We start from the raw sequence: 27,806 nt of genomic DNA on the forward strand, positions 1-27,806 counted from the left end.
ATAATTATATATTATATATAATATATAATATATATAATTATATATTATATAATAGAATTATATATTATATATAGTTATATATAATATATAATTCTATTATATAATATGTAGTAGAATTATATATTATATATAATTATACAATTATATATAATATATAATTAATATTACATATAATATATATTTTATATTATATATTATAATATATTATATAGTATGTATATTATATATTATATTATGTATAATTATATATTATATAGTATGTATATTATATATTATATATTATGTATAATTATATATTATACATAATATATAATATATAATATAAGTATATATAATATATAAATATTATATATATAAAACTATTTATATATAAATATTTGTATATAAATAGTTTTATATATATTAGCTTTAAGTTGTCAATTACTGAGTACTACAATGTTCTAATATAAGATGAAATACTGAAGAAAACAATAATGACATCTGTCTTCAAGAAGCTTCTATGATTCCAAAATATATTGCCAAATACGATTCCCAGATATCTCTGGCTTTCTTCTGTTTCCCCAGACGTGGAACTCTGTTTGGTTTTCTGGTATGTCACACCTAAATGGTCTTAAAGCAACCTAAATTGAGCATCAAACTGCAGTTTTTGTATTCCTCCTTAAATCTACTTTTTCTCTGATTATTTCTCACCATCTCAAGTTAGAAACCTGTTACCATTCTTGGTTTCTCCCTCCCTTCTCTTTCAGCCCCATAGCTATTAAGAAGCAAAACCACGATGATCCTATCCTCTAAATTAACTCTTAGGTTCATCTTATTTAAATATCTTCTTTCCTACATGACAGTTACATTATGAATATTGTTGAAATTTAGTAATGTAAGAAATTATCTATTTCACAAAACTAGAAACAAAACAGAGATAAGTTTTCATATTGACATTATTCTTTTTACAGGCAAAAAGTTTTAGAACCCCAACAATAAGAAGCATCACACCTTTATCTGGAACTCCAGGTCTGTTATATGACATCTGAAATAACTTTTGGTTTCATGGTAAATAATGTGTTTATTTTTTAGTATATGAAATTAGTATAATTCCTGCAATTTTTAAATAGCATTTTTTTCATTATAAAAATAACTATCAGCCAGGCGCGGTGGCTCATGCCTGCAATCTCAGCATTTGGGGAGGCCAAAATGCAAGAATTCCTCGAGCCCAAGAGTTTGAGACCAGCCTGGGCAACATCATGAGACCCTGTCTCTAAAAAATAAAAATAAATAAATTAGCCAAGCTTGGTGGCAAGCAGCTTTAGTCCCAGCTACTCCAGAGGCTGAGGCAAGAGGATCACTTGAGCCCAGGAGTGTGAGGCTGCAGTGAGACATGATTGAACTTACATGACAGAGCAAGATCCTATCTGAAAAAAAAAAAAAAGATAAAAAAAGAAAAAAGTACCAATATTTTAAAAAATTGATTTTCAATGGCTATATCTTCATCTACTATAATGTATTTATCACCTCCCACCCCCACCACTTATACATTCAACTGGTTTCCAGGGTTTCATTATAATAACTATATTATTCCAGTTTATAATCCCAATGGCAATAACAGAGAATGTATAACCTTGACAATTCTAGGTACTATTTTTTCAAGAATTAATATACAAGATACAGTAGTTTTAAGTTTTTTTCCAACTCTTTAATTTATGTAATTAAACTTGTTTTTTGCCTATTGACCATTTGTATTCCTTCTTTTATACATTACCTGTTTATCTCTTTGGCTTAATTTAAAGTTATTCACCATTTTTCTTATTAAGTTACAAGGATTCTTTATATATCCTTAAAAAAGGATATTAACCATTTATACATTATATGTAAGAAATATATTTTAAATTTATCATTTACTTTTAAAACATATTAATGATTTTTCTGTCATCAGACAACCTTTTATTTTTATTATCACATCTATAGATCTTAACATTTGTTGTTTTTTCTTCATTTTTAAATAGCATTTAAAAATGGGTGGGAGGCCCTACTAACCTAACTATATAAATATTATATAAATTTTCACCTATTTTTCAATAATTGTTATGGTTTTATTTTTTATATTTCATTTTTATTTCACCTAAGATTTCTCTTACTTTTTGGTACAGAGATCTTTTTTTTTTTTTTTTCCTCAAATAGTCACCGATTGACCCAAGCAGTACTTGTGGAATACCATCCTGTCTTCTATGCTACACTTCTTTACTCTATGAATATTTACAGATACTCATTCATATTTTATTGTGTTTGCTAGAACTTTCAGAACAATGCTAAACAATAGTGGCAAACACGAGGTATAAGTGTCTGGGTCCTGGTTTTATTGGGAAAATCTCTTATGTTTTCGTATTAAGTGTATGGATAGATTTTCTTACACAGAACCTTTTTGGGGTTTTTGTTTGTTTTCAGGTACACTAATAACAATCCAAGGCAGAATCTTCACTGATGTCTATGGAAGTAATATTGCACTAAGCTCAAATGGGAAAAATGTTAGGATTTTGAGGTAATCTTTTGATGTGGAAATATATTCTTATAACTCATAAATGAGAAGTAATATTCTAAGAATAATGGGTCCAATGATATTAAATCCCATTACAATGTAATATAACTAACCAGTGTTTTTTGTTTTCAGCCATATTATAGAAAGTAAAACAGACTATTGGAAGATTCATTGACACAAAAGCAATGGTCGATATGTCTTTCTTTTTTGGTCTGGTGTAATTTCTTATTGTTTTGTGATGGATTTATTAACAGAAGAAACACACAGACAAGTCCAATGGTAATTGAGTTATAGTCATACAACTTTATTACTAGAGGTCTTTATTACTTAATCTGTCTCATTTTGTGTATAAAAACACCTGAGGCCTAGAGGTCACAAAGCTTAGTCAGGGTCAGGAGTAGAACACAGTCTCGTAACACAGTTTTGACACATTTTCTACTGCTTCATGATGTACAGGCAAGTGCTGAAACCAAACATTGTCAATAACTCATTAACAGGCCAAGCTTTGAATCCTGTTTTGTCCATTTGCCAGCTGTGAACTAGATAGTAACCTTGGCTAGTTAGCTAATGTCAAAAAAATAATTGTCCACATTTTGGACTAAAAACTAGCATTGTCACTAGAGTTTCCTCCTGTAGCATAGATGGTGTTATTTCAGTCCTGCCTTTAAAGATTGAAAGTCCTGTTTATTTCCTACAGAAAAAAGTGTAGACTCATGATTATGGCTTTGAAGATATTTTATGTTTATCAAACTCATGCATAAAACAGGTAAATGGATAAGTTAAACAATTCAGATAGACACTCAGCAATTAGAGAATTTTTTGAATGCTGTAAAGGTGAGGTATATATACACACACATACAAATACATAATTTTGTAAAACAAGCAATTTAAAAGGTTTTAATGAGTGAAATAAAGATTTATCTGGAATTCTATAGAATAGAACCTTTAATTAAATCACATTTGTATGCATCTATAATTTCTGAAAATATTCATACTAATTCCTTATGTGTAATAAAAGAACTTCCAAGTAGAGATATTTAACATTTTATATGTACAGATTAGTAGAAGTAAAAATTTTGTCTGCTTCAACATAGTTGAGCGTTAGGAATGGTTTATATTCTAATTCTTAGACAGGTTTTTCTAAGTCATCCTTTCCCATAATGAAGCCAGGAAATAGAAAGTTTAACTTTCAAAAAGAGATTCCTTTTTTCCCCCACTGAAACTGGAATTTATTTCTGCTTAATATAAAGATTTGGATGGAAATTATTCCATGAAATCACAGAATTGCAGTGAGATGGGACATTAGAGGTCGGGCTACCTAATCCTTGTACTCTGGAAATCCTGAGCTATTATATGTAAATATATAATTTTTTCACACATCTATTAATGTTTGGGCAAGAAAGTCTTGGAGCTGCATTTGTCTCATTTCTCCCATGTTAATTATGATACCAGGGCTCCCAAGGCAATTTATTATGCCTGGATTCTGTTAGTAGGGAGGGAGTTGAGAGCAATGGGCTGTGTTCTGGGCAGGAATTCAGGAGACCTGCTTCTCACAAACCTTGTCCATTCAACTAAATCTCCAAATTCAGACCAGGTAGAAATTATAGAGGACATGCAAATGGATAGAGGGATTAGTGCTTACTAAGCAGCTTTTGATCTAAAAGATCAGGTAAAAAGAATTCTAAAAAGTATGTATTAAAGACCAAATAGGGTGGTTTTACTCTAGATACGCATACCCAGATCACTGTGTGGATTACCAACTGTGGTTAAGAATACTGACTGCAGCCAAATTGTCTGAGTTGGAATTCTTGCTCTACCCGTTATTGTCTGCAGGCTTGGGCAATCTGCTTAAGCTTTCTGTTTCAGTTTTTTCATCTGTAAAATTGAAGGATAATAGTTACTAACTCATAAGATGGTTGCAAGGATTAAACATCATAGGAACCTATAAGTGTTAGCTGCTAAATTTATTATTTAGCTAGAATAAGGCAGGAGGTTAGGAGAATTTAAATCCATGAATGTGTATAATGGGTACAATAATTCAGTTTACTTGCTTTACAATCCTAATGTAATGATCAAATGAAGGGACTTATGTGTAAAAGTATATTTAAAAGTTCAAAATTTTCTGCAAACAAAAGTCCTTATTTTTTATAGTTCAAGTTTGTATCTGGCCTTATTTTGAGTCTGGGATTTGCTGTCCCAAAAGCTGATAGTTTATTCTGGTGTTGCAAAGAATCTAACACCAATCAGTCACCTGCCAGCCTCCAATAGCATCAGGTACTATCAGCTTCCAAGTAATAGGTCAGACCCAATCACCTGAGGAAATATGAAGGCAGATGTTTTCCCTGCAGCTGAACTCTGGCTCTTCTCAGCTTCTTATTTTCATTTATGTGTCACTGATGCTGTTAGACATCCTCTTTCTCATAACTTTGTGCTGTCTGTGCTGTTTACCTTAATTCCTATAGTACAAAACCTATTACAAAATTGTTTTTGAGTTGATTGAACTTCAGATGGATGACTTTATTATCTGTTTCTATGTTGTCTTTTCTTGTAGTATTTAACACCTCTAACACACCATATATGTTATGATTATCATGTTTTATTCATCTTTCCCAGTTAAAATGTCAGCTCCCCAAGGGCAACAAAGGAACCTTTGTTAAGTTCACTGATGTGTGCCAGTACCTAGAACAGGGACTGCCACATAATAGAGGTTCAGTAGATGTTTTGTTGAATGCATGAGTGAGGGATAATAATAAGTGATTGAGAAAAAAAATTTAAGGGAACCAGTGAGTTGATGGGAGGAGTGCATTTTTGAAACAACTTGTTAAACATAACTTGATTTTTTCTAATAAAAATATTTGTACAGAGTTTACATTGGAGGAATGCCCTGTGAGCTTCTCATACCACAATCTGATAATTTGTAAGTAATTCAAATTATTTTCTTTACAAAAACAAATAGCAGATATAAGCATACTAAATTTAAATAGAATTGCTACCAATACTGCATAGCTAAATGGTTTATAATACAGTATAAATTATAATATTCCACATAGCGCATTAGCAATCATTTTTACAGTTAGGTGCTACCTTACAGTTAGGTCTCCAAGATAGTATGATATGAACTATTTAGATTTTTATGAAAAAAGATGTTTTGAGCAATATCTTTATCAAGCAATTATTTCATTTGGCAGTATCTCAAAGTCTTTTAAAGGAATATTAAAGGGCATAGTCAAATTAATTATAAAATATTTTATTGTTATATAAAATTTTATGCAAACATCTTCAACAAAGTCTGGGAAATAGTTTTATTTTACAGAAATTTTGGTTGTAGCAACAATTTCTGTCCTGATTCATATTCTGAAATTAATGAGTAGTTTTTAAGAGAAACACAATATTCTAAAATTTTAGTGTCTATATAAGCTTTGACATTAACTTTTTTTTAATTAGATATGGTCTAAAACTGGATCATCCAAATGGAGATATGGGTTCTATGGTTTGTAAGACGACTGGAACTTTTATTGGCAAGTGTTGGTCATCTTTCTTCATAATGCTCACAGATGCCTTATTCTATTTCCCTGTTTTGTATTCTCCTAGACCTCCCTCCTCTGCCCTTTTGGATCAGGTGTTTTTGTTTGTTTGTTTTTTGTATTTTCTCTTTTCCTTGGCTTCTTTTCACTTTCATGCAAACATGTATGAATCAGTATTTTCTTATGGTTTATATATAAGGTAAACTTCCTCAGGTTTCTCTTTCTTCTTCTTTCTCCCTACAGCATTCCGTGTCTAATTTGGCTATTTTGCCTGTTGCCTTAATTTTGCTCTGTTCTTTTCTTCTTGATCTATGTCCTCCAGACACATAGATCTTTTAAGAGTGTGTGTGTGTGTGTGTGTGTGTGTGTGTGTGTGTGTGTGTTACAGAGTCTTGCTCTGTTGCCCAGGCTGGAGTGCAGTGGCGTGATCTTGGCTTACTGCAACCTCTGCCTCCCAGCTTCAAGTGATTATTGTGCCTCAGCTTCCCGAGTAGCCGGGATTACAGGCGCACACCACCATGCCTGGCTAATTTTTGTATTTTTAGTAGAGATGGGGTTTTGCCATATTGGTCAGGCTGGTCTCAAACTCCTGACTTCGGGTGATCCGCCCGCCTCAGCCTCCCAAAGTGCTGGGATTACAGGGGTGAGCCAACGCGCCTGGCCTTCTTTTAATTCTTGAATGGGCTTCCCTCTCTTCTGTCTCAGGCCCTTTGCAAACTTCCTATCCTGAACATTTCAGATAAAATGCCATGTTCTCAAAAAGGCCTAGGTCATCACTTGTCTTATATTCTCAAAGCTCATACTACTTTTTTTTTTTAAATAGCATTATCACAATTTTTAGTTCTCTGTGTCATTGCTCTTGGCTAATTTTTCCTTCCTCTAGACAATATGTTCTGTTATAGAAGAAGGACAAGCTGTGTGCTCACCCCACATCTGCTCTCTCAGCCTCTAGCAGAGTGTCTGAACAGTTAAATAGCTGTTAAATAAATAAAAGAAATTTCAGGGCAATATGGTTACATATCTGTTCTTTTATTATTCTTCATTCGTGATCATATTTTGTTAGGTGTTTCTGGTTATAACTTCAAGACACCTTATTATGTATATTTTTATATAGTGGATGCTTTAAGATAGTTCAATTTTTATTTCTTTGATGATGAATATAAAATTGGATAAATACAATTTTGATTTTGTACTTTTTCCCTGCTTTTAAATCAGCTTTATAATATAGAGTTATTGTTCTTCTGTGATTGGGAATTTAATTGATTGTGTATTTTCATTAAATTCCAGGTCATCACAATGTCAGCTTCATCTTAGATAATGATTATGGGAGGTAGGCTATTTTGTAAATAATAACTTTTATAATTGATTCAACAGGGTAAATAAGATAAAATGTATATTTAGTTTGTGCTGTAGATGCAGAGGTTTAAAAAATTAACTACTTTCTTTCCCCAATTAACAGTTAAAGAGTCTGTACCTTCTTTTCACTCACAATTTATGCTTCATACATAACCTTTCTGTTGTAGGGAAATCTAGCATTAACTAAAATAACATAAAAATCTTTACTTGTGTTATGGAAAAATATTATTTTATGTCCTGCAGCTTTTCTGATTTAATTGTAACTTTTTAAATAACTAAAGTAATTAAATTTAGATTTAAACTAATGGAAGAATAAAAAAAACCTCATGGTTAATATTACCTGATAAAGATTTTCTTTTAAGTTATCAAGACATAGAGAGTTGTGAAAGATGGTAGTTATATCTTTCAATTGTTCATCTTAACAGCAATATTAATAACTTATATTTATGACTTCTAATAAAACTAGAACTCATTTCCAGATGTTCTACATTCTAATTTCAATAAGAAAGATCATCATACATTTATAGAAACATCAGAATATGCAAATCTCAATGCATGTTGAAACCCCATATTATAGATAATAATAGTGAACATTTAGCAGCAGGCATGGTATTAAGCACTTTACATACATTATCAAGTTTAATCCTCCCAAAGAAGCTCCCAAGGATAAACTGAGTGTTATCATCCACCCTGTGTTACCCACTGGGAAAATGAGACTTAGGAACATTAGGTAATTTGCCTAGGGATATTCAACTAGTAGGAAGCAGCATTAGTGTGCAAACCCATGCCATCTAACTCTAGGACCTGAGCATTTTATTCCAGCGCTTTGCCATGACTGATGGAGCAGTTCAGCAACCAGTACCACATTTCATCTCTGCTTACCATCCTGATCCAGGATTTCATACCATAGCAGGATTTCCCCACACTTGGGAGCATTTGCAAATGTGTGGAGAATCCCCTGGCTGTCACAGTAACTGGGTATGTTAATGGCCTTTAGTGGGCAGTATCATGATGTGCCAAACCCAAATTAATTGTTCTGCCCAAGATGTCATAGTGTCTCCCATTGAGAAAGTGAGTTGACAGAAACCCATATAAATTGCATTATTTAACACTCAATCCTAATATAGCTATAGTAGATTAATAATAGGAAAGATCCGGTAATTTCTTTTTTGTCTCTGAACAATGATCAGAAGTCTGAAAAAAAATGGCAATATTACAATCTAAGTAGATGTTATTCCTAGTAGCACTCACAGACTACAAGTGAAGGATGAGATTTTGTCCCTTCATGTATGGAACTGCAATTGCTTTGTGAACTCAAGTACACTATCATTGTATTTAGAGATCATCTACTTCTAGACACCTAGAGGCAATCGGTGTCATTATAACAAATTGATGCCTGGCTGGACACTTTATTATAGACCAATATAGGCTAGACCAAAACTAAGAGTAAATCAGAGTGGAAGATATATAAATGATGCTAGGATACACCTTTGTGATTTACATGGGACACATGACTTCGGGTCCCATAACTTAACAGTTATTCTCCTTAGGGATGACCTACTTACATATGACTTGATAAGACACGGCAACAGGATTTTGTTGAACGTATTAGAAAACCATGTTAGGAACAATAATTATTGAGTTTTAAATGATTTTTTGAACTACATACGATTTTTTTAAATGCTCTTAGTAGCAACCTTCCCAAGGTGAAAGAAAAATGAATTCTTAGTTCTGAGTCTGTATGAAAGGCATTAATTGCCAAATCCATCATATGTCTCTCAGAGAAATAATTATCCAAAAATAGAAGGTTTGAGTGATCAAGGTTGAACGTGATTGATAAGTACCCATAAATCAATATGCTGCATTAACATGCCCAGAAACTTTCAATTTAGAAATGCCAGCAAATTCACATATAATATAAGCAAAAATACTGCATTAAATTGTTGATTCTGTGGACTCAATTTATAATTCCACCCCCCACCCATTTTTTTTTAAAGCCAACAGCTATCTCTTTGTACAAATGTCTTAGAATTGAGGAAATTTGTGTTTCTGTATAAAATATTCTTATGAATTTAAGATAACAGAAATATGACATTTATGATTTAAAAGCCTAGTTTTAAGATTACATTTAGGTAATCTTACATTAAGATTACCTAAAAAGATTAAAAATCTTACATTTTGAATCTTACATTCAAAAAATACTTTAATGTATTAAATCATTCATTAACTTATAAAATTCATATTTCACAAATTTCGTGAGCATTGTTGAATATCAAATGAACCAATTAAAGGCCTTTCTGTGGCATCTATTCTGTATTTCTTTTAATAGCCAACCTTCTCTCCTCTATTACCCCAAGTTCAAACAACAGCTGTTCCCAACTGATAAGGTTCAGACGAAGCTGCCTTAATTGAGAAATGCCTAGTCATTATCAATGAATTAGTGAAAATAACCTCAGTGTCATCCAAAATAAATTACATTCAAATTTTATTTCAGGAGGCAATTTCCCCACTAACTTAAGAAGCAGAGTTAATTTTTGAGATGCAGGATCTGACCAGACACAGTATCGCTGGAGCTAGCATCGTTTCAGATCTTTGGGAAATCAGTCAAAAGGCTTCTGACATAAAAATATGAAATCTAGTATGAACTTCTTAAGTAACTAATCTAGCATAAAATATTTCCAGAGACTCTTTAGTCTTGCAAATGAACATGGTAATGCCTGGGTTAGATTTACAGGAGCATTAATTGTTGGTCTCGGTGACAAGATTTACATTATTCTTTTAGATTCTAATTCAGTGTAATTATGATGAATGAGATTTGAGTCTTAATATTTGAATTTCTTAACTTTTCTAATGGAGAACGTCTTGAAGGTAATTAAAGTAACAGCATTTAATTTCCAGAATTATTTTCCTTCTTAATTCTTCAGGTTTATAGAAGTATAAGTGTATATGTATGAATAATGGGCACTGTGTTTATTAAGGACAGTTTTAACCCAGTCAATTGTTGCTAATTTGCTGTCATCCATTTGCAGTGTCACACAGATTAGTGGGCAGAGGAGTAGTACTGTGTAATACACACGTGAGGAGCCACAGCTCTGGACTCAAACTGCCTGGGTCCAGTTCTGTGTCTGCCACTTACTCACTGTGCGATCTTAAGTTAATTCTCTGAAATTCATCTACCTCATGTGGTTGATGTAAAGATCAAACGGCATAATCAATTGAAAGTTCTTAGCATGATCCCACCTCTTAGAACAAAAAGTAGGTTCTAAAAGAAGACAGACTGGGGCGGTCAGCAGAAGATCCCAGCCTTTGTAAAGGGTAATCCTTTTGTATGCTTTTTTATGTCAATATAATTTCTTAAAATCAACTGTAGGGCCGGGCGCGGTGGCTCACGCCTGTAATCCCAGCACTTTGGGAGGCTGAGGATGGATCACGAGGTTAAGGGATCGAGACCATCCTGGCCAACATAGTGAAACCCTGTCTCTACTAAAAATACAAAAAAATTAGCTGGGCGTGGTGGCATGTGCCTGTAGTCCCAGCTACTCAGGAGGCTGAGGCCAGAGAATCCCTCGAACCCGGGAGGCAAAGGTTGCAGTGAGCCAGGATTGCACCACTGCACTCCAGCCTGGCAACAGAGCGAGACTCTGTCAAAAAAAAAAAAAAAAAAGAAATCAACTTTATTGAGATACAGTTTGCAATTCAGTAACAAATGTATACACATATGTCACCAACAACCAAATCAAAATAAAGAACATTCTTATCTTCTCCCAAAAGTTCCATCGTGCTGTTTTGCAGATTATGACATAATTTCTATCACTGAAGTTAAAAAAATGTTCCTAAATTAAAGATCATTTAAAGCAGAAAATTTAATCTTTTTTTAACAGGAGTTTTCCACAGAAAATGGCATATTTTGTTTCTTCTCTCAATAAAATTGCAATGTTTCAAACATATGCAGGTATGTGACTTTTCTTTCACTCTGTTGCGGGGGTGGTGGGAAGGCAGTGTATAATTGATTTAATCAAACCAAAGACAATGAGTGTAAGGTGTATTATATTATTTGATGTACTGCTAGGAAAGGAAAAATCCCTAAGATGGGGAGTCTAACAGGAAGCTACAACATTAAGCATGACCTCCCCCACAGCAGACAATATTCTTAGTTTAAGATTGATTGAAAAATAAACTCATTACACTAACACAGACAGCAGGGAAATTTGCATGTTTCAACTTTGGCTATTGGTAGAGGGAGGGAAAAAATCTCCACTGTCAATCTTAACCAAAACCAGTATAGATGCCTCTCAATTTATGATGGGGTGACCCCATCATAAGTTGAAAATATTGTTACATTGAAAATGCATTTAACCCACTGAATGTGTATTAGCTTAGCTTAGCTTTCCTTAAACGTGCTGAGAACACTCACATTGGCCTACAATTTGGCTAAATCATCTGACAACACAGTGCTCTGTAGAATACAGGTTGTTTACCCTCATCATTGCGTGACTGACTGGGGGCTGCAGCTGGCTGTGCTGCTCAGCATCGGGAGAGAGTATTTACCGCATATCACTAGCCTGGGAAAAGATCAAAATTCTAAGTACTATATGGTTTCTACCAAATTCATTATTTTTGAATCATTGTAAAGTCAAAAAATGTAAAGTCTGACTTTGGTAACTTGGAGACCATTTAAGCTGTCTGAGATTTATGCTCTCAGTGTGGTTCAAAAGAATCCTCAAGACAATCATAATTTAATTTAAAGAGGTTTCAGGTTGATAGTATCCCTTGGAGAATATCAGAACAAACACAAATCATCCTGAAAAAATTGTACGTCATTCCCGGTCAGGAATAATGGAAAGATCATTTAGATTTCAAAGATGTTAAAAAAGGTGGGTCTTGGAATCAATCAAATGTGATATATCTTGGCTTTTCCTAGAAGTTTATTTAGTGTGAAATTCATATGTAAGAATACATAGATATTTGATAGAGTTAATAAGGATAAATTTTAGTAAGAATCTGCCATATGTCATTTATTGGGCTATTTTACAATATACCTACAACTTATATATACAAAGCCACAAGAAGTTCAATCATAGTTAAATGTGTTACTCTAAAAGAAAATTATAAGAGGTTGGTCCATAAACATAGGAAAGATTCATTCTTCAAGAGCATATGGAAGAAGAGGTGGTTCTACCTGCCTTCCTGCTCAACTCAGGTTTTCCTTACTTCTTTAATCCTCGCATTACCAATGTTGCTTTAATACCAGTCACCACTAAAGCCTGGTCCTCATGGAATGTAAGTCTCTGTCAATGCCATGTCTATTGTCCTTTTTGCAGGATTGCATCAGAGAAAGTAATGAAACACCTAATTCATGCAGTTGGTAATCTACTACCTGTGTTAGGCACTATGGCTAGGTAATTTGGAATTTTTAAAAAATCAGGTATTTGGGTTTATGTGTAATATTTATGATATTTTATTTAATGCGCTTTTCCCCCAGAGGTCACCATGATTTTCCCTTCACAAGGAAGCATTCGAGGTGGCACCACGCTGACAATAAGTGGGCGTTTCTTTGATCAGACAGATTTCCCCGTCAGAGTTCTAGTTGGAGGTATTTCTCATGGTTTTTGATATATTACCTTATTACCACAAATTCTGCCTGCTCTTTAATAATTTGTAATAATAATAATAGTCTTTTCTCAACTCATGCCTTCAATTGGAAGCTGAGTATTTTCACACAGTCATTTGGTTCTGGGGTTTGATGCTCTTTCCATTGCAATTTTCCAGCAAGGGTCACTCCCTGAAACCTCATGTGAATAGGACCTGAGCTCTAGGGTTGGCACCAACAGGCTTTGTGTAGCAGCATTGTAGCTGCCATCCATGAATTCCTCGCCACAGTTTAAGGACACACCTACCCTTAATTTAGAAGCTCTTAAATGCCTTTTTTGAATGGTTGTTATTTCTCAGCGAGTTAGCTAATTGTGAGGAAATTTAAAGTAATATTTTGGTTATTCTCCTCATACTCTTCTCATATACTGTGCCTCATCTGGACATCAGTAATCACTGAAGATATTGGCCTTGGAAAGAGCAGTAATTTCAATGAGTTATCTGTTTACAAATGCATGTAGGGCTTGGTTCTGTGGTTATGCTTCACTTTTATGTGTCCTGTCCAGATCTGTTCAGAGGTAGGGAGCTATGCAACTCAAAAGAGGTGAATGTGATTGTGGGAATCTTCCCATTCAGCCATAATGACATCACGTCTATTGCTAGGCAGGGGACAGGATGCCTGCCCATGCAACAAGGCATATGCATTTCCACAGTCCTCTTGCTCAAGTACTTTCTACCTTTTACAGATTCTGCCCACAAGCCAGCCAAAATGTGATTTCAGAAAAAAGAGAAATGGATATTAAGCAATCTAATGTAATATTTATACAGTCTTCTTTCGTGTCTGCATGAATCCTTGCTGGTCATTGGCATACATATTAAAACCTGGGCCATAAATATTTAAAATTTGTATAATGTATTAATCTGACCAGATTTTATGTTTTAAACATTAAAACCAGGGCCATAATGTACTTTTAATTTATATACTATGTTTTATAATCTGATCTTATGTTTATTTTGCATACGACTATCATACAGTTGATATGAAAAGAGAACATATTAGTTTTCTATCATCTTTCACTACCATTAATATGGCAACCAGATTCAAGATTTTGAATCCTCAATAATCTCTTGAAAACATGATGTTTATGTGTCTTTCCTTTGCTTCCAATAAAATGGGTGATTGGTTTAATATACTGTTCCTATTTGCTGTTTTCTGGTTCAAATTTCTTGCATCCATAAAACACTCAAAGTAGTGAAACGGGCTGGGTGCAGTAGCTCATGCCTGTAATCCCAGCAGTTTGGGAGGCTGAGGCAGGAAGATTACTTGAGCCCAGGAGTTTGATACCTGACTAGGCAATGCAGGGAGATCTGTCTCTACAAAAAAAGAAAGAAAAAAAGAAAAAAAATTAGCTGGCATAGTGGCACATGCCCATAGTTCCAGCTACTTGAGAGGCTGAGATGGGAGGATTGCTTGAACCCAGGAGGTGGAGGCTACGGTGAGCTATGATCATGCCACTGCACTCCAGCCTGGGTGACAGAGCAAGACCCTGACTCAAAAAACACACAAACAATAAAATAGTGAAAAGTATTGTCAAAATTTAAATTTTCCAGGCTATCAAACAAAACTTGGCAAAAATATCTCTCTCCATTTCCCTTGTCCTCACATTTCATGGGCTGCAATTGCCATTTCAGTGAATACTTTCTGAGGGCTGACCATATGTGAGGCATTGTGAGGAACACATGGAGGTTTAAAACATAGACTCTTCTCCTAAGTCTAACTGTGCTTATGTAAAAGTTACAATAGCTATCTTTTAGCCTTTTTTCCTGTTTTGGTTTCAGTCTGTCTGTGAAAATGCCATTTAACAATTATTATCCCCCTTTTTTTTTTCATTTGAAGAACTTGGACTAAGCCAGCACTTTTTTCTACTGAAGAGGTCTAGGGTCATCTACCTTTGCAAATTCTGAGTGACATGGTTTATTCAGCAACTTATCTCCAAGGAACAAAATATAAGTTTTTACTTTGAATTCAGAAGTAACATTTTGTGCAAAGACATAGTATTATCAAATTTTTATCTCAGAAATTATGAAATTTTCTATCTCAGTCTTGTGATTTTCCACCAGAAAAAAAATGTTGCTTTGTGGAAGTATGACAATTATTATGTGAAAAGCTTTAATAGAGAATATGTAAAGGAAATAAAGAGCCCTAATTTTGCCTCTTGTTTATGCAACTTTGTTTTAATTGCAAAAGTGCTTAAAGATACACTGATGTGATTTGCATTCTGAAGTTTCAGTAGTAACGGTTTTGTATCTTGCTTCTCTATAGGTGAACCTTGTGATATTTTGAATGTCACAGAAAATAGTATATGTTGCAAGACACCCCCCAAACCTCCTATTCTCAAAACTGTATATCCAGGTAAGTTACCATAAGGGACAATGGCCATTTCTATATTTACATAAAAAGAATATATTAGTAAAAAATATTTAAATTTTTAGAATTTAGAATTTGTAGTAAGAATTGTAAGAAATTTCCTCCAAGTTTTAAAATTTACATTTTCTGGATTAGAAAATATTTCTATTAAAATAGCTGCCACAAAGCTATATCTATGGAGAAAAACCCAGCCTAAATTATCAAGACACCCTACTGAAAATAGCACATCTCTACTGACAGAGTTTAATTATGCTTTTATTTCTAATTAAATTATGATGACTAAAACTTGGTATAGTCTACATAGAAATTTTTTAAATGCCTTTTTCTGATAAAAAAAGATAAATAGGGGAAGTTAAATATTTGCTTGTCTAGAATAATGTGGGAGTGAAAACAGGAGATGAGAGAAATGTTACTGTAAATTCTTTTCAGACTTACACCTTGTGGCTCAGTGAAATTGCTTTCCTATCTACACTAATATCATTGAAATGCTGTACATGTGTCTGGGTGTGGTGTGTATCTCATATCTTGTTCGCACAGTGAAAGTTGTTTATAATCGTGTCATTGTTTCACATTTGAAGCCAAATGAATCATTTATGAACCTCTTAAATTTGTTTGGTTTGAATATTAGAAAAAAATGAACAGTTTAAGAAAATAATTTTGATAATTTATAATTGATGACTTTAAAGAAAATTGTGTATATCACTAGACACTGCTTCTGTGAAAGTTTGAAGTGCTCAAAGCTTGTCTTCAACCAAATTCAGCTGAAGAAGGGTAGCCATTATTTTCCACATACAGAAAAGCTTAAGGCTACTAAAGGAATAAATAAGCCTAATTGTTGTTGCAGTTGAAGGAAAATAAAAAAGAGAGATGGCTCCTTTCTGATTAGGAAAAAATTTAATCACAGGGTTTATTCTGGCAAGTATAGGTACAGTTTATTGAGAGTATACTGTTTTTGATTCTGTCCAAGAAGGAGAAGAAATCCTAGAGTAGAAGTAATGTTTTTTTAAAAAAGTAAAACAAACATTGAGAGAAATCTGAAAGCCAACAATTTCTCTTCTCTGATTAATGGCTTTGTAAGCCATTAATTTCCTTTTGTTAGAATAGTCAAGGCAAAGGTTTTGTAATAAAATGGCATGAATCTTGAAGTTTCGCAACATCAGTTATATCATAAGTAATAATTACTATATATTATCTTACATAAAGCACTTTTTAAATGCCAGCTGTTTTACATGTGTATTATACATAATCCCTATAGCACCCATGCAAATATTATTATTACTCCCATTTTACATATGTGGAAACTGAGGCTCAAATAAGTGAAGTAATAATGAACAAATTACAGACTGCCCTCTGGCTGCAGATACGTGTAGGGGAATGTGTAATTGTTTTGTCTGCACACATACTAAAAATATGACTTGATATACATAATCTATAACCAACACCCAAATAGAAAGCCATTGAGACATTGCATTATGATCCTGATGAAAGTCTTATTTTATTTCATTACACTTAGGAGGGAGAGGCCTGAAGCTTGAGGTGTGGAATAATAGCCGTCCAGTACGTTTGGAAGAGATACTGGAATACAATGAAAAAACGCCTGGGTACATGGGTGCCAGTTGGGTAGATTCAGCTTCCTATATTTGGCTTATGGAACAAGACACATTTGTTGCACGCTTTAGTGGATTTTTGGTGGCTCCAGATTCTGATGTTTATAGATTCTACATCAAAGGTGATGACCGTTATGCTATTTATTTTAGCCAGACTGGACTTCCAGAAGATAAGGTAGGGAAGCCTCAGAATACTATTTGATATTGTAAAAACATTATGGTGATATTTATATGTATCTTACTCTAAATCAAAATGAATGAACATTTTTAAAATGTATGAGAAATGATGTCATGTGGTTTGGCTCTTGGCTATTATCCTGGATATGATACAAGATATAAGATGATAGAAAACCTATAGCCTACAAGAAAATTTCCCGTACCTGAAAATATTTCTTTATTCTACATTAACTTGGTCATGAGATAAAATTCATCTATTTTTTTATAAATAGAATTATACATTTAATTTCATATGTAGTTTTTCACATATTAGTATTAAATACTAATTTTATTAAATAATTTATTTAATCACTATTTTTAATGACTAAGTAGTGTTATTACTTGGGTTTACCAAGCTTAAATAACCATCTCCCTACTGATAAGTTTTTATTTACTTCTGGTGTTTTATGACCACAAATAATACTCTATTGAACATCTATGATCATTAGACTTTTCTGTATTTGGGGTTACTTTGTTAGGACAGTTTCACAAATATGAAACTAACAGATCAAATCAAAGTAACATTTTATGACTCAACTTATGTGGCAAGATTGCTTCCCAAACTGGTTGTGTAAGTTTAAATTGCTATCTGTAATTTATGAATTCTAATTTTTATCATAGTTTGTACTCCAAAGCATGTGTACTCCAAAGGTGGTATAATCATTCCTAATGGGAAGCCCAAAGTCCTCTCACTCTAGTGTGCAGAACCATTTAGCAATCTTTGGCAATCTAATTTGGATTAAATCTCTCAAAGTTCTCCACAGAGCAAAAGAATATTTTATTTGTCAATAACTACCTTTTTCCTGGTAAGTATCTTCTTAGTTTCCACTGCAGTTCTAATTATGGAAAAGCTATGATCTGCATAGTATACTTGGTACAGTAGTGTTGATGTTAGTGAACAGTAGAAGGAATGAAGTGAACTTTGATAATTTAAAAAAATGTATAGCATAGTAGATAACAGATCTTAAAAGAAAAATATAAAGTAGTTTTACATTTTTCTACTTATGAAATTTCTAAAACTGAAATAATAAGTTATAAATAAATAAATGTTGAAAAGGTCTATTAATAAATTCTCCCTTTTCTCTGTCTCTGTCTCTCTCGGATTAGGTGAGGATTGCATATCATTCTGCTAATGCCAACAGTTATTTTTCCAGTCCAACACAAAGATCAGATGATATTCATCTGCAGAAAGGAAAAGAGTAAGGTTTTTTCCTGTCATTAAATTACTGTGTGGTATTTATAAGCTTTAAGTTTATATTTTAAAATATTTTCAATTTATTTTTATTGGTGGAAGTGATATTAGTTTATTGGTTTAATTTATAATTGGTCATTCTCTATAATTTTATTCAAATGTGTTTCTTGATTTTCAAGAATACTGGCATTCAACTAACCAGGGAAATTTGAAGTCTAGATTAACCCTGTTGCAAAATTATACTTTTGTGAAATGTACTTGATCCTGTTCTTAGTTCTTTACTTGGACCTTTCAGTCAATCCACCCATTTAATTTCTCTGTTCCTGCAGCTGAGCTCTTCAGTATTGCTAGGGAAAAATGACTAAGCCACATAGATTGTTGCCACTTTTAATATGTATTTGTTATTAACTGGTTTATTCCAGGCCCTGGGCCAGGTACTGGAAATTTAAGAATATTAAAATACACTGCCAGAACTGAAAGAGCATTCATTTAGTGTTGAAAGGTCAAGTCCAAGGGGCCAATGAGTGGGATTATCATCCAAATACCAGATAATCCCATTCAAAAAGCCATTCAGAATTCCTAGGAAACAGGAAGATAAAAGACATGATACATTGAAAATGGAGAAGGTGGTGGAATGGAGTTACATGAAGAACATCAAAAGATGCATTTGCATCTGCTAGACTTTACTATGTAACAAAGCACCTCAGACTGTAGCAACATCAAACAAGTGTGAATTATTTTGCACAATTTTATAGTTGGCTGAGCTGTTATTTTAGTCCTGGCTGGTTTATTTGGGGACTGGTAACCTAGAATGCCTCACTCACATGTCTAGAGCCTCAGCAGGCATGATTGAGTCTTAGATATTTGGGGCATCCCATTGCACATGGTCTCTCATCGTCCAGGAGACTAGCCCCGGTTTGTCACATTGTGGATAGCTAATGCATACTGGGCTTAATACCTAGGTGATGATGGGTTGATAGGTGCAGTAAAGAGGGGAGTCCTAATGCACACACACTCTGCAATACTCTGTCTGTGTCATATTTGCTAATATCCCATTGCCCAAAGCAAGTGGCCAAGCCTAGACTCAAGGATGAAGAAATAGACTTCCCTTCTTGATGGGAGGAGTGCTTTTTTCTTTTAAGTTTACCACATCACCCTTTCAGATATTGAAGAAGTTATGCTCAGAGGCAGCATCATGAGGATCTTATGGAATTGGACAAGGAGGGTTGGGATCAATGGAACCTGGGAGCAAATTAATGTTCTCACACTCAATGTTCTTGCTGAGGTCTTAGTAATACTGACATGGGGAAAGAGTTTCATTCCTTTTTTATCCTCTTTCTTCTGCTTTCACTTCTTTAGACATTAAACATTTTCTTCTATAACCATGAAAACTACTGGGCCAGGTCAAGATAAATGGAGTTCTTGATTAATCCCTACTGCAATTAAGTGTCAGTACATTTTCAGACTTTGGCTTGGTTTTGGAAAATGAGTTCAGTCTACCAGCTTGGCAGGAGCACAGAGTTTGAATGAAAGCAACTCCTAATACATCTGCTGCCTGGTATCTGTGCTCCTGCAAAACCAGCTTGGAATTTACATACTGTGCTTACAATGATGGCTATGAAATCTGAAATTGAGGCCACTCTAGCTGGTTTATTGTAAAGTGGCTCTTCAAGCGTTTCCAAAGGTAGCTCATATTGCTAAATCATTTTACTCAAATATTAAAAATATAGTTTCATCTAGTGCATATCTTTTTGGTCACCTTATTTTGTTTGGAATTCTCCCTCAGTTACTAGTTTTAAAAGTTTTGAATCCTTAAAATTCCCTTAGCATTTGTTATTCATATGGATAAAGGAATAATATCTATTTTATGAGAATTTTGTGAAGATTAAATATAATAATGTCTGCAAAGTGCTTAGTTTATTGTCTAGCACAAAGAAAGTACCCAATTAATAGTTTTAAGCCACAAGTAAGGATGCAAAATTTTAATGGTTCTTCTTTGAATTCTGCTCTTTAATTAGTGTTGGTCATCTCAAGTCAGAAGAGCTGATGAGCAGGTTCTTATGGAAGTCAAGAGCCTGATATAATCCCCAAATATCAGTTCCATTGGGCAATGATCCAGAACCCTATCATTCTACACATATGAAACATGATAAATTTCCCTCATTCAGACTCTTTCATGAACTGTGGATACTTATTCTTCCTATATAAGTATATATGTTGAGTGATGTGAGACAATTTAGGGAATCTCCCAGCTGTCCTCTCCAAAGATGTGAGCAATGGTGACATTGCTAGAGATTTAGAGGAGAAGTAGTAGTTTTGCACTCTCTTGTTAACAGCTGCTCAGTGAAGGCATTACCTTGGGTACACAGTAGGATGAGGGGCAGGAGACATCAAGAATCAGGAATTCAAAATATAAAGTGAAAATCCCATCCAGCTAATTGGAGGATCATAGTAAATCTGACAGGTAAAAGTTTCCTGAGGCAATGTTTTATTCCCCAAGTTATAAATGGAGCCAAATTTAAGGAACGTGAAAGTAGGAACTTCTACTCCTGACAAATATAACTACTCAGATATAAAATATATGCTATGTCTAAGCCTGCCATTTTCTTGAACACATTAAAATATTTAACCTCTGCATGTTGTCTGTGTTATATACCAGGGACAGGGTTATTTTTCAGGATGTTGAGTATAAGAAATAGTATTGTCTTCTATAAATATTTATTGACTAAGCTGAATGAATTGGTTATGAATGAGAACAACTTTCTACTAATGCAGATATCTTACAGAATTCATTTTATTTTGGCAAAATGCTATGAAAATTTTAACATTTGAATATTTAAAATATGAGATACTACAATATAAGTCATTTAACAGGCAGGCTTTTAAGATAATGTTGATATTTTATTCATTAAAATAATTTCATGGCAAGTGTTCTGGAAAAAAGTTATATTCATTAGTTACTCTATTTTCCAGATACTATATTGAAATCTTGCTGCAGGAGTATAGATTAAGTGCATTTGTTGATGTTGGACTGTACCAGTATCAAAATGTTTATACTGAACAACAAACAGGAGATGCAGTGAATGAAGAACAAGTTATCAAATCCCAGTCGACAATCATCCAGGAAGTACAGGTTTGCTATGATTGCAGTTCCACTTACAGAAAGTAAATGTTCGAAGGCAGGATCTCAATTTGATTATTAATTTTACTAGGGTAAGATACTGTTTTAGGTGAAAGCAGTCATGGACAATTATTAAATTATGACTTTGAGTATTTGTACGATAAGCCAAAAAGGCTGTTACTTGTCATTTGTAGTAAAATAGAGCAATAAAGTGGCATTGAATAGCTGAATTATGATGCTTTTAAGATATATATATTTTTCATATATTAAAAATGTTTTTTAATTGGAAAATAGGTTATAACATTGGAAAACTGGGAAACAACTAATGCAATTAATGAGGTTCAGAAGATCAAGGTAACCAGCCCATGTGTGGAAGCTAATTCATGTTCACTTTACCAATATAGATTAATCTATAATATGGAAAAAACTGGTAAGTTATAAATAATAAGGGAGATACTGTTTCTGTTCATGTATAGATGTAGTCATACAGTATTTGCTGTAGTCAAATTACACTGTCTGGAAAATATAGTTTTGATGATATGCTAGACAAAGAAGCAGAAAAATATATTATGGAAAAAAGCCTTCAGACTGGGATAGAAAATGACATCCATACAAATAACTTTGTGGCATATACCATCATTTTCTAATAATAATGATAAATATATATCTAAATGCACATGGAATTTATATATTTGCTACTCATAGGTGTAAGTTAAGAAAATAGGAATTGTGAATAGTCAACCCAAATGCCCGTCAATGATAGACTGGATAAAGAAAATGTGGTACACCATAGAATACTATGCAGCCATAAAAAGGGATGAGATCATGTCCTTTTCAGGGACATGGATGGAGCTTAAAGCCACTTCCTCAACAAACTAACTCAGGAACAGAAAACCAAACACTGCATGTTCTCACTTATAAGTGGGAGCTGAACAATGAGAACACATGGACACAGGGAGGGGAACAACACACACTGGGGCCTGTTGGGGGGTGGGGTCGGCACGGGGAGGGCATTAGGTTAGGAAAAATAGCTAATGAATACTGGGCTTAATACCTAGGTGATGATGGGTTGATAGGTGCAGCAAACCACCATGACATACGTTTACCTATGTAACAAACATGCACATCCTGCACATGTACCCCAGAACTTACAATAAAAATAAAAAATTTAAAAGGAATTAAATTCATCATTGCACAGAAGTAAACATGTCTTTCAATTTTTTAAATTAAATGATAGGCCTATGGAACACCAATTTATCAGCCAATAAACAACATTGCATTTCTATATTTTACAATAAATCCTAAAATACAACTTTTGCTACTACTGTTAATTGTTTTAACCAGTAAATATTGATGATTGCTTATTCTTTGCCAAATCCAATGATTATTACTGTGGGAATATTAAAACAATAAAATATCAGCCCTGTCCTCAAAGAGATCACAAATTAAATAGTCAATATTACTGAACTTGAATCAGTTTCAAAATACAATTTCTCTAAGTGATAACTTACATGGTACAGAGTATAGGTGCTTTAAAAATGTAAATACAAGACATCAGTGTTGGCTGCAGTAGCTCAGAAAGATTTCAACTTTTCTGTTTGTTTGTTTGTTTTAATCCAATCAAAGTCTTCCTACCTGCTGATGCTTCTGAATTCATACTGCAATCAGCCTTGAATGACCTCTGGTCTATAAAACCAGACACAGTTCAAGTAATAAGAACACAAATTCCCCAGAGCTATGTCTACATGGTAACATTCATATCAACTAGAGGTAAGCATGTATTTAATTTTGTACTTCTGTAGGAAACAAATGTATATCCTGTGCCACTCTAAAAGTTCCATAAGATGACAGAGAAAAAGACTTGGTTAATCTTAGGAGAAGCAGAAATTAAATGGTTTTTTCTACGGTAATTTAAATTTTAGTTGTATTTCAAGGAATGTACAACTCTAATGCATGAGAAATGCACTATACATACTACAAATGCATTTTCCATATAATAGCCTACTTTATAAATTAGTAAAAACTAGTGAAAATATTCATTCTGAAAATAAAATTTAGGCAAATCACTATTGTCCAGGAGACACTCATCTGGTCAAATCTTGCCTACTGAAAGGATTTTGTGGTCAAATTCACATGGGAGACACTGTATACCATGGGTCTTCCTTGAAGATTGGCAGAGCTCATTGGAATATTAAAATCCCTGAGGAGTCCTGCAGTATTAAAAAAAAAAAGGAAAAAGAAAAAAATCAATTTACCTGTGTTTAATGCAAACGTATTTTATATCTCCATCTTTTTTCAAGTAATAGCTATTAACCTCCTATTAATGTTTTACACAAAACACTTTTGGAAATATTGACATAGACATTCTGCCTTCAAGTCAGACTTCGCAACTAATTTGGCTATTTGGTATATTTAGCTCAGAAAGTAGGTCCCTGAATGTGTGTGTGTTTACTTTTCTTTGGGCAATCATTGTTTTTCAATATGTAAGTAAAATGTTACTTCAATATTTATGTCTCACTTTATGAAATTGTTTATTTGATTGTTGAGTGGAGGATAAAGAATTTGATTTTACATGAATTTAAGTTTTAAAAAGTGTACAAAAGTTAGATTGTCAAAATACTTATGAACAAACATATGGATATCCTTTTTGATGTATTTTTATACATCAGAGAGAAATTTTAAGGCTTCAGCAGAAACCTTAAGAAATATGGTGCCCAAATCCTAACTGGGCAAATTTTAAGACTTTACCCAACAAAAAGGGTCAAAAAGATCAATGAGATTCCACTGGTAGAGCATCCTTTCAAAGAAGAGAGACATTTGAGGACAGGCCTTATTCCTCTCAAAGTGGCAAAGCCAATGATTATCATACTAAGTGGCGTGGTATGAACAAACCTCACAGATCAGAGATTGTTTCCTGGAATTCAGCTTTGTGCCCTATTCATGTCTAAAGAAAATAGCAATATTCCAGCTGAGCATTTGCACTAAAATAATGGTACTAGCACAAAACTAAAAGAATTTTTGGAATATCCTACTACTCATTGATCTTTATTCATGGTCCTAATACATCTGTCTGTTTATCTTACAATACTTCCTTTTAAGCTATAGAAACAGCACCTTAAATATATAGCACTTTGTCTGTTTTGCTATTTATGCTATGGATAAATCTGCTCAAATTTTAAGGATCTACATCGCCCCCATTCTTCCTTCTTTTCTAATAATGGAGCACCAAATGAAACCAATTTGGCTACATTTGAGTGTCTATTAAATATATATAAAATATATAGTTTTATATATAGGCATTTTATTAGTTAACGTCTACAAATTCTGTTTGTCACTTAATTTCAGGAGACTTTGATCTGCTTGGTTATGAAGTAGTTGAAGGGAATAATGTCACACTGGATATTACAGAACAAACCAAAGGAAAACCCAACTTGGAGACATTCACACTGAATTGGGATGGGATCGCTTCTAAGCCACTCACTCTATGGTCATCAGAGGCTGAAGTACGGTGTAGGAATGTCTCTACCATGCATTTTCCCTGCACCCTCTCACATCATTCATGGGCCATTTGTAGACAGATGGGAAAGAGACGTTACTTCAAAAAAAATCACTGCAAATTATTTATCACCTGATCAACTCACCACAATTTATATACTGTGATACTTTTATCTGAAAGGAGACTAAGAGTCAACCTAGTGCAGCCACCTCTTTTTCCAGACAAGGCATATCTCAACGGTTCCAAAGCCTTGCCCTGCCTATGTGTAGAAGCTTTGAGTCCTTCTATGCACACTGGAGTTGTTCTTCACTCAACATCCAATTTGTTATCCTGTAAAATCAGAAATTCCTTGAGAGATGTAGTGCAATAAAAGCTTAGCTATAAAGTATTGGTTAGTTTAAATATCCTATTATTTTATTGATGTATTTTTATACATCAGAGAGAAATTTTAAGGCTTCAGCAGAGACCTTAAGAAATATGGTACCCAAATCCTAACTCAGCAAATTTTAAGACTTTACCCAACAAAAAGGGTCAAAAAGATCAATGAGATTCCACTAGTGGAGCATCCTTTCAAAGAGGAGAGACGTTTAAACAGAACACCATTTAAATGTCAACCTTTCATAAAGAACACTTTAAGGAGGAGTAATACATTCTTCCATTTGGCGTGATAGGTTGGAGTCTACCCGTAGTGAGGAGAGAAGGGAGGAAATATTCCAAAGACAAGAGAAGGAAAGGGAAGTTCTTAGGTCTGTGCCAACAGGGCCTAATGTATCTCCATAGGGGGCAGCCATTCATAAAGAAAGAATGCTTGTGAGTTACAACATTTTGACAACTATCTGGACAATGAATTTAAGTTAATATCTGTTTGCGGATTAAAGAGTATACATTGTCTCAAGCCCTTAATTCTAAGCGACAATTATTTCTGTGCTTTGCTGGAGAAAATGATATGGAAATTTTATGAGACTTGTGAATATGTACTAATTTCTGCATAATCTGCAATAATTTATTATTTTTTGAATAATTATAAATACAAGCTTACAGTATATGCATGTAATCTTTTTTTTTTTCAAGACGGAGTCTCACTCTGTCACCAGGCTGGAATGCAGTGGTGTGATCTCCACTCACTGCAACCCTCCACCTCCTGGGTTCAAGCGATTCTCCTGCCTCAGCCTCCTGAGTAGCTGGGACTACAGGCGCGTGCCACATGCCCAGCTAATTTTTATATTTTTAAAAGAGACAGGGTTTCACCATGTTGGCCAGAATCCATTGGCGTGTATAGTTTTTTTTTTTCCAGTTAATTTTGAGTTATATGGAAAAAGTATTTATTTGGAATCTATCTAATTGGGTACTAATTAATTTAGGTTTGCTTCATTGCTCTCTTTAAAAAGGTACTAAACAAATATGTCTGCCTTATAACTAAGTATGCTGTTATTAGCCAATTGTATGTAACTATTGTTATTCTAGAATAAAAGTCTTGAAAACTCATTAGACATTAAAATTATCACACTAACTTAAAATTATTTAGAAAATTAACTCATAATCATGACTAAAATATGGGAATTATGAAAATGTCCTATTAAAACTAATTAGTAGAATCAGTAGTAGGATAACGAGTGTTCTAACTTTTCATGAAAAGAAGTTACTAATGTTTATATTGTTAATTTAGTTTCAGGGAGCAGTGGAAGAAATGGTTAGCACTAAGTGTCCACCACAAATTGCAAATTTTGAAGAAGGATTTGTTGTGAAATACTTCAGAGACTATGAAACTGATTTTAATCTGGTATGAAATATTTAATGAACTGTGAAACTGACCTAATAAGAATTTATATAATGGTTTGAAATTTTATAATTTCTCTTCTGAAGTAGCATTAACAACTTTGTTATTCACAGTCAAATTGCAAAAATGACTTTGTTATACATATATTGTAAGGGCTGTTGGTAGGTGATATTGGTACTGCCTTCTATGATTCGTTTGTTAAAAAATTTTTACTACTCATGAATTTTCTTGCTAGAAAGTAGGAAAGCTGATCAAAGGTAAGATTTGCAGTGTTTTTGTTTATTTTGTGTATAGGCCATTGTTGTGTTGCTATAAAGAAATACCTAAGACTGGGTAATTTAGAAAGAAAAGAGGTTTAATTGGCTCACAGTTCTGTAGGCTGTCCAGGAAGCATGATGCTGGCATCTGCTCGACATCTTGGAAGGCCTTGGGAAACTCTCAATCATGGTGAAGGCAAAGGGGGAACAGGCATGTCACTTGGCTTGGTGAAGAGCAAGAGAAGAGAGTGGGGCGGTGCCACACACTTTTAAACAACCAGACCTTGTGAAAACTCACTCACTCTCATGAGAACAGCACTGATGGGATGGTGCTAAGCCATTCATGAGAAATCCACCCCCGTGATCAAATCACCTACCAACAGGCCCTACCTCAAACTTTGGGGATTACAATTCAACATGCGATTTGGTGGGGACACAGATCCAAAATCATGTCATTTTGTTGGTATTTTCTTTTTTCTTTTCTTTTCTTTTTTTTTTTTTTTTTTTTTTTTTTTTTTTTGAGACGGAGTCTCACTCTGTCTCCAGGCTGGAGTGCAGTGGCACGATCTCGGCTCACTGCAACCTCTACCTCCCAAGTTCAAGCAATTTTCCTGCCTCAGTCTCCCGAGTAGCTTGGACTACAGGCTCGCGCCACCATGCCCGGCTAATTTTTGTATTTTTAGTAGAGACGGGGTTTCACAATGTTGGCCAGGATG

General features: G+C 33.9%; 1 protein-coding gene across 3 annotated transcripts in view; it reads left to right on the forward strand.

Moving 5' to 3' along the window:
- Nucleotides 1-27,806, forward strand: part of PKHD1L1 (PKHD1 like 1) — a 170,904-nt gene that overhangs the window by 20,654 nt on the left and 122,444 nt on the right. For 2 of the 3 annotated variants that reach the window (XM_063817348.1, XM_063817349.1), the window contains exons 5-16: nucleotides 951-1,008; nucleotides 2,437-2,530; nucleotides 11,289-11,359; nucleotides 12,890-13,000; nucleotides 15,320-15,409; nucleotides 16,938-17,206; nucleotides 18,355-18,446; nucleotides 21,413-21,572; nucleotides 21,855-21,990; nucleotides 23,187-23,330; nucleotides 24,906-25,063; nucleotides 26,723-26,836. In XM_063817348.1, coding sequence (XP_063673418.1) covers nucleotides 951-1,008; nucleotides 2,437-2,530; nucleotides 11,289-11,359; nucleotides 12,890-13,000; nucleotides 15,320-15,409; nucleotides 16,938-17,206; nucleotides 18,355-18,446; nucleotides 21,413-21,572; nucleotides 21,855-21,990; nucleotides 23,187-23,330; nucleotides 24,906-25,063; nucleotides 26,723-26,836 — 1,497 coding nt within the window. Of the gene's footprint in view, nucleotides 1-950; nucleotides 1,009-2,436; nucleotides 2,531-5,390; nucleotides 5,445-5,971; nucleotides 6,046-7,338; nucleotides 7,382-11,288; nucleotides 11,360-12,889; nucleotides 13,001-15,319; nucleotides 15,410-16,937; nucleotides 17,207-18,354; nucleotides 18,447-21,412; nucleotides 21,573-21,854; nucleotides 21,991-23,186; nucleotides 23,331-24,905; nucleotides 25,064-26,722; nucleotides 26,837-27,806 lie in introns of all 3 variants that reach the window. The other variant, XM_016959781.4, reaches the window with a different exon arrangement.

Source organism: Pan troglodytes, chromosome 7, assembly GCF_028858775.2.
Source record: "Pan troglodytes isolate AG18354 chromosome 7, NHGRI_mPanTro3-v2.0_pri, whole genome shotgun sequence".
NCBI lineage: Eukaryota > Metazoa > Chordata > Mammalia > Primates > Hominidae > Pan > Pan troglodytes.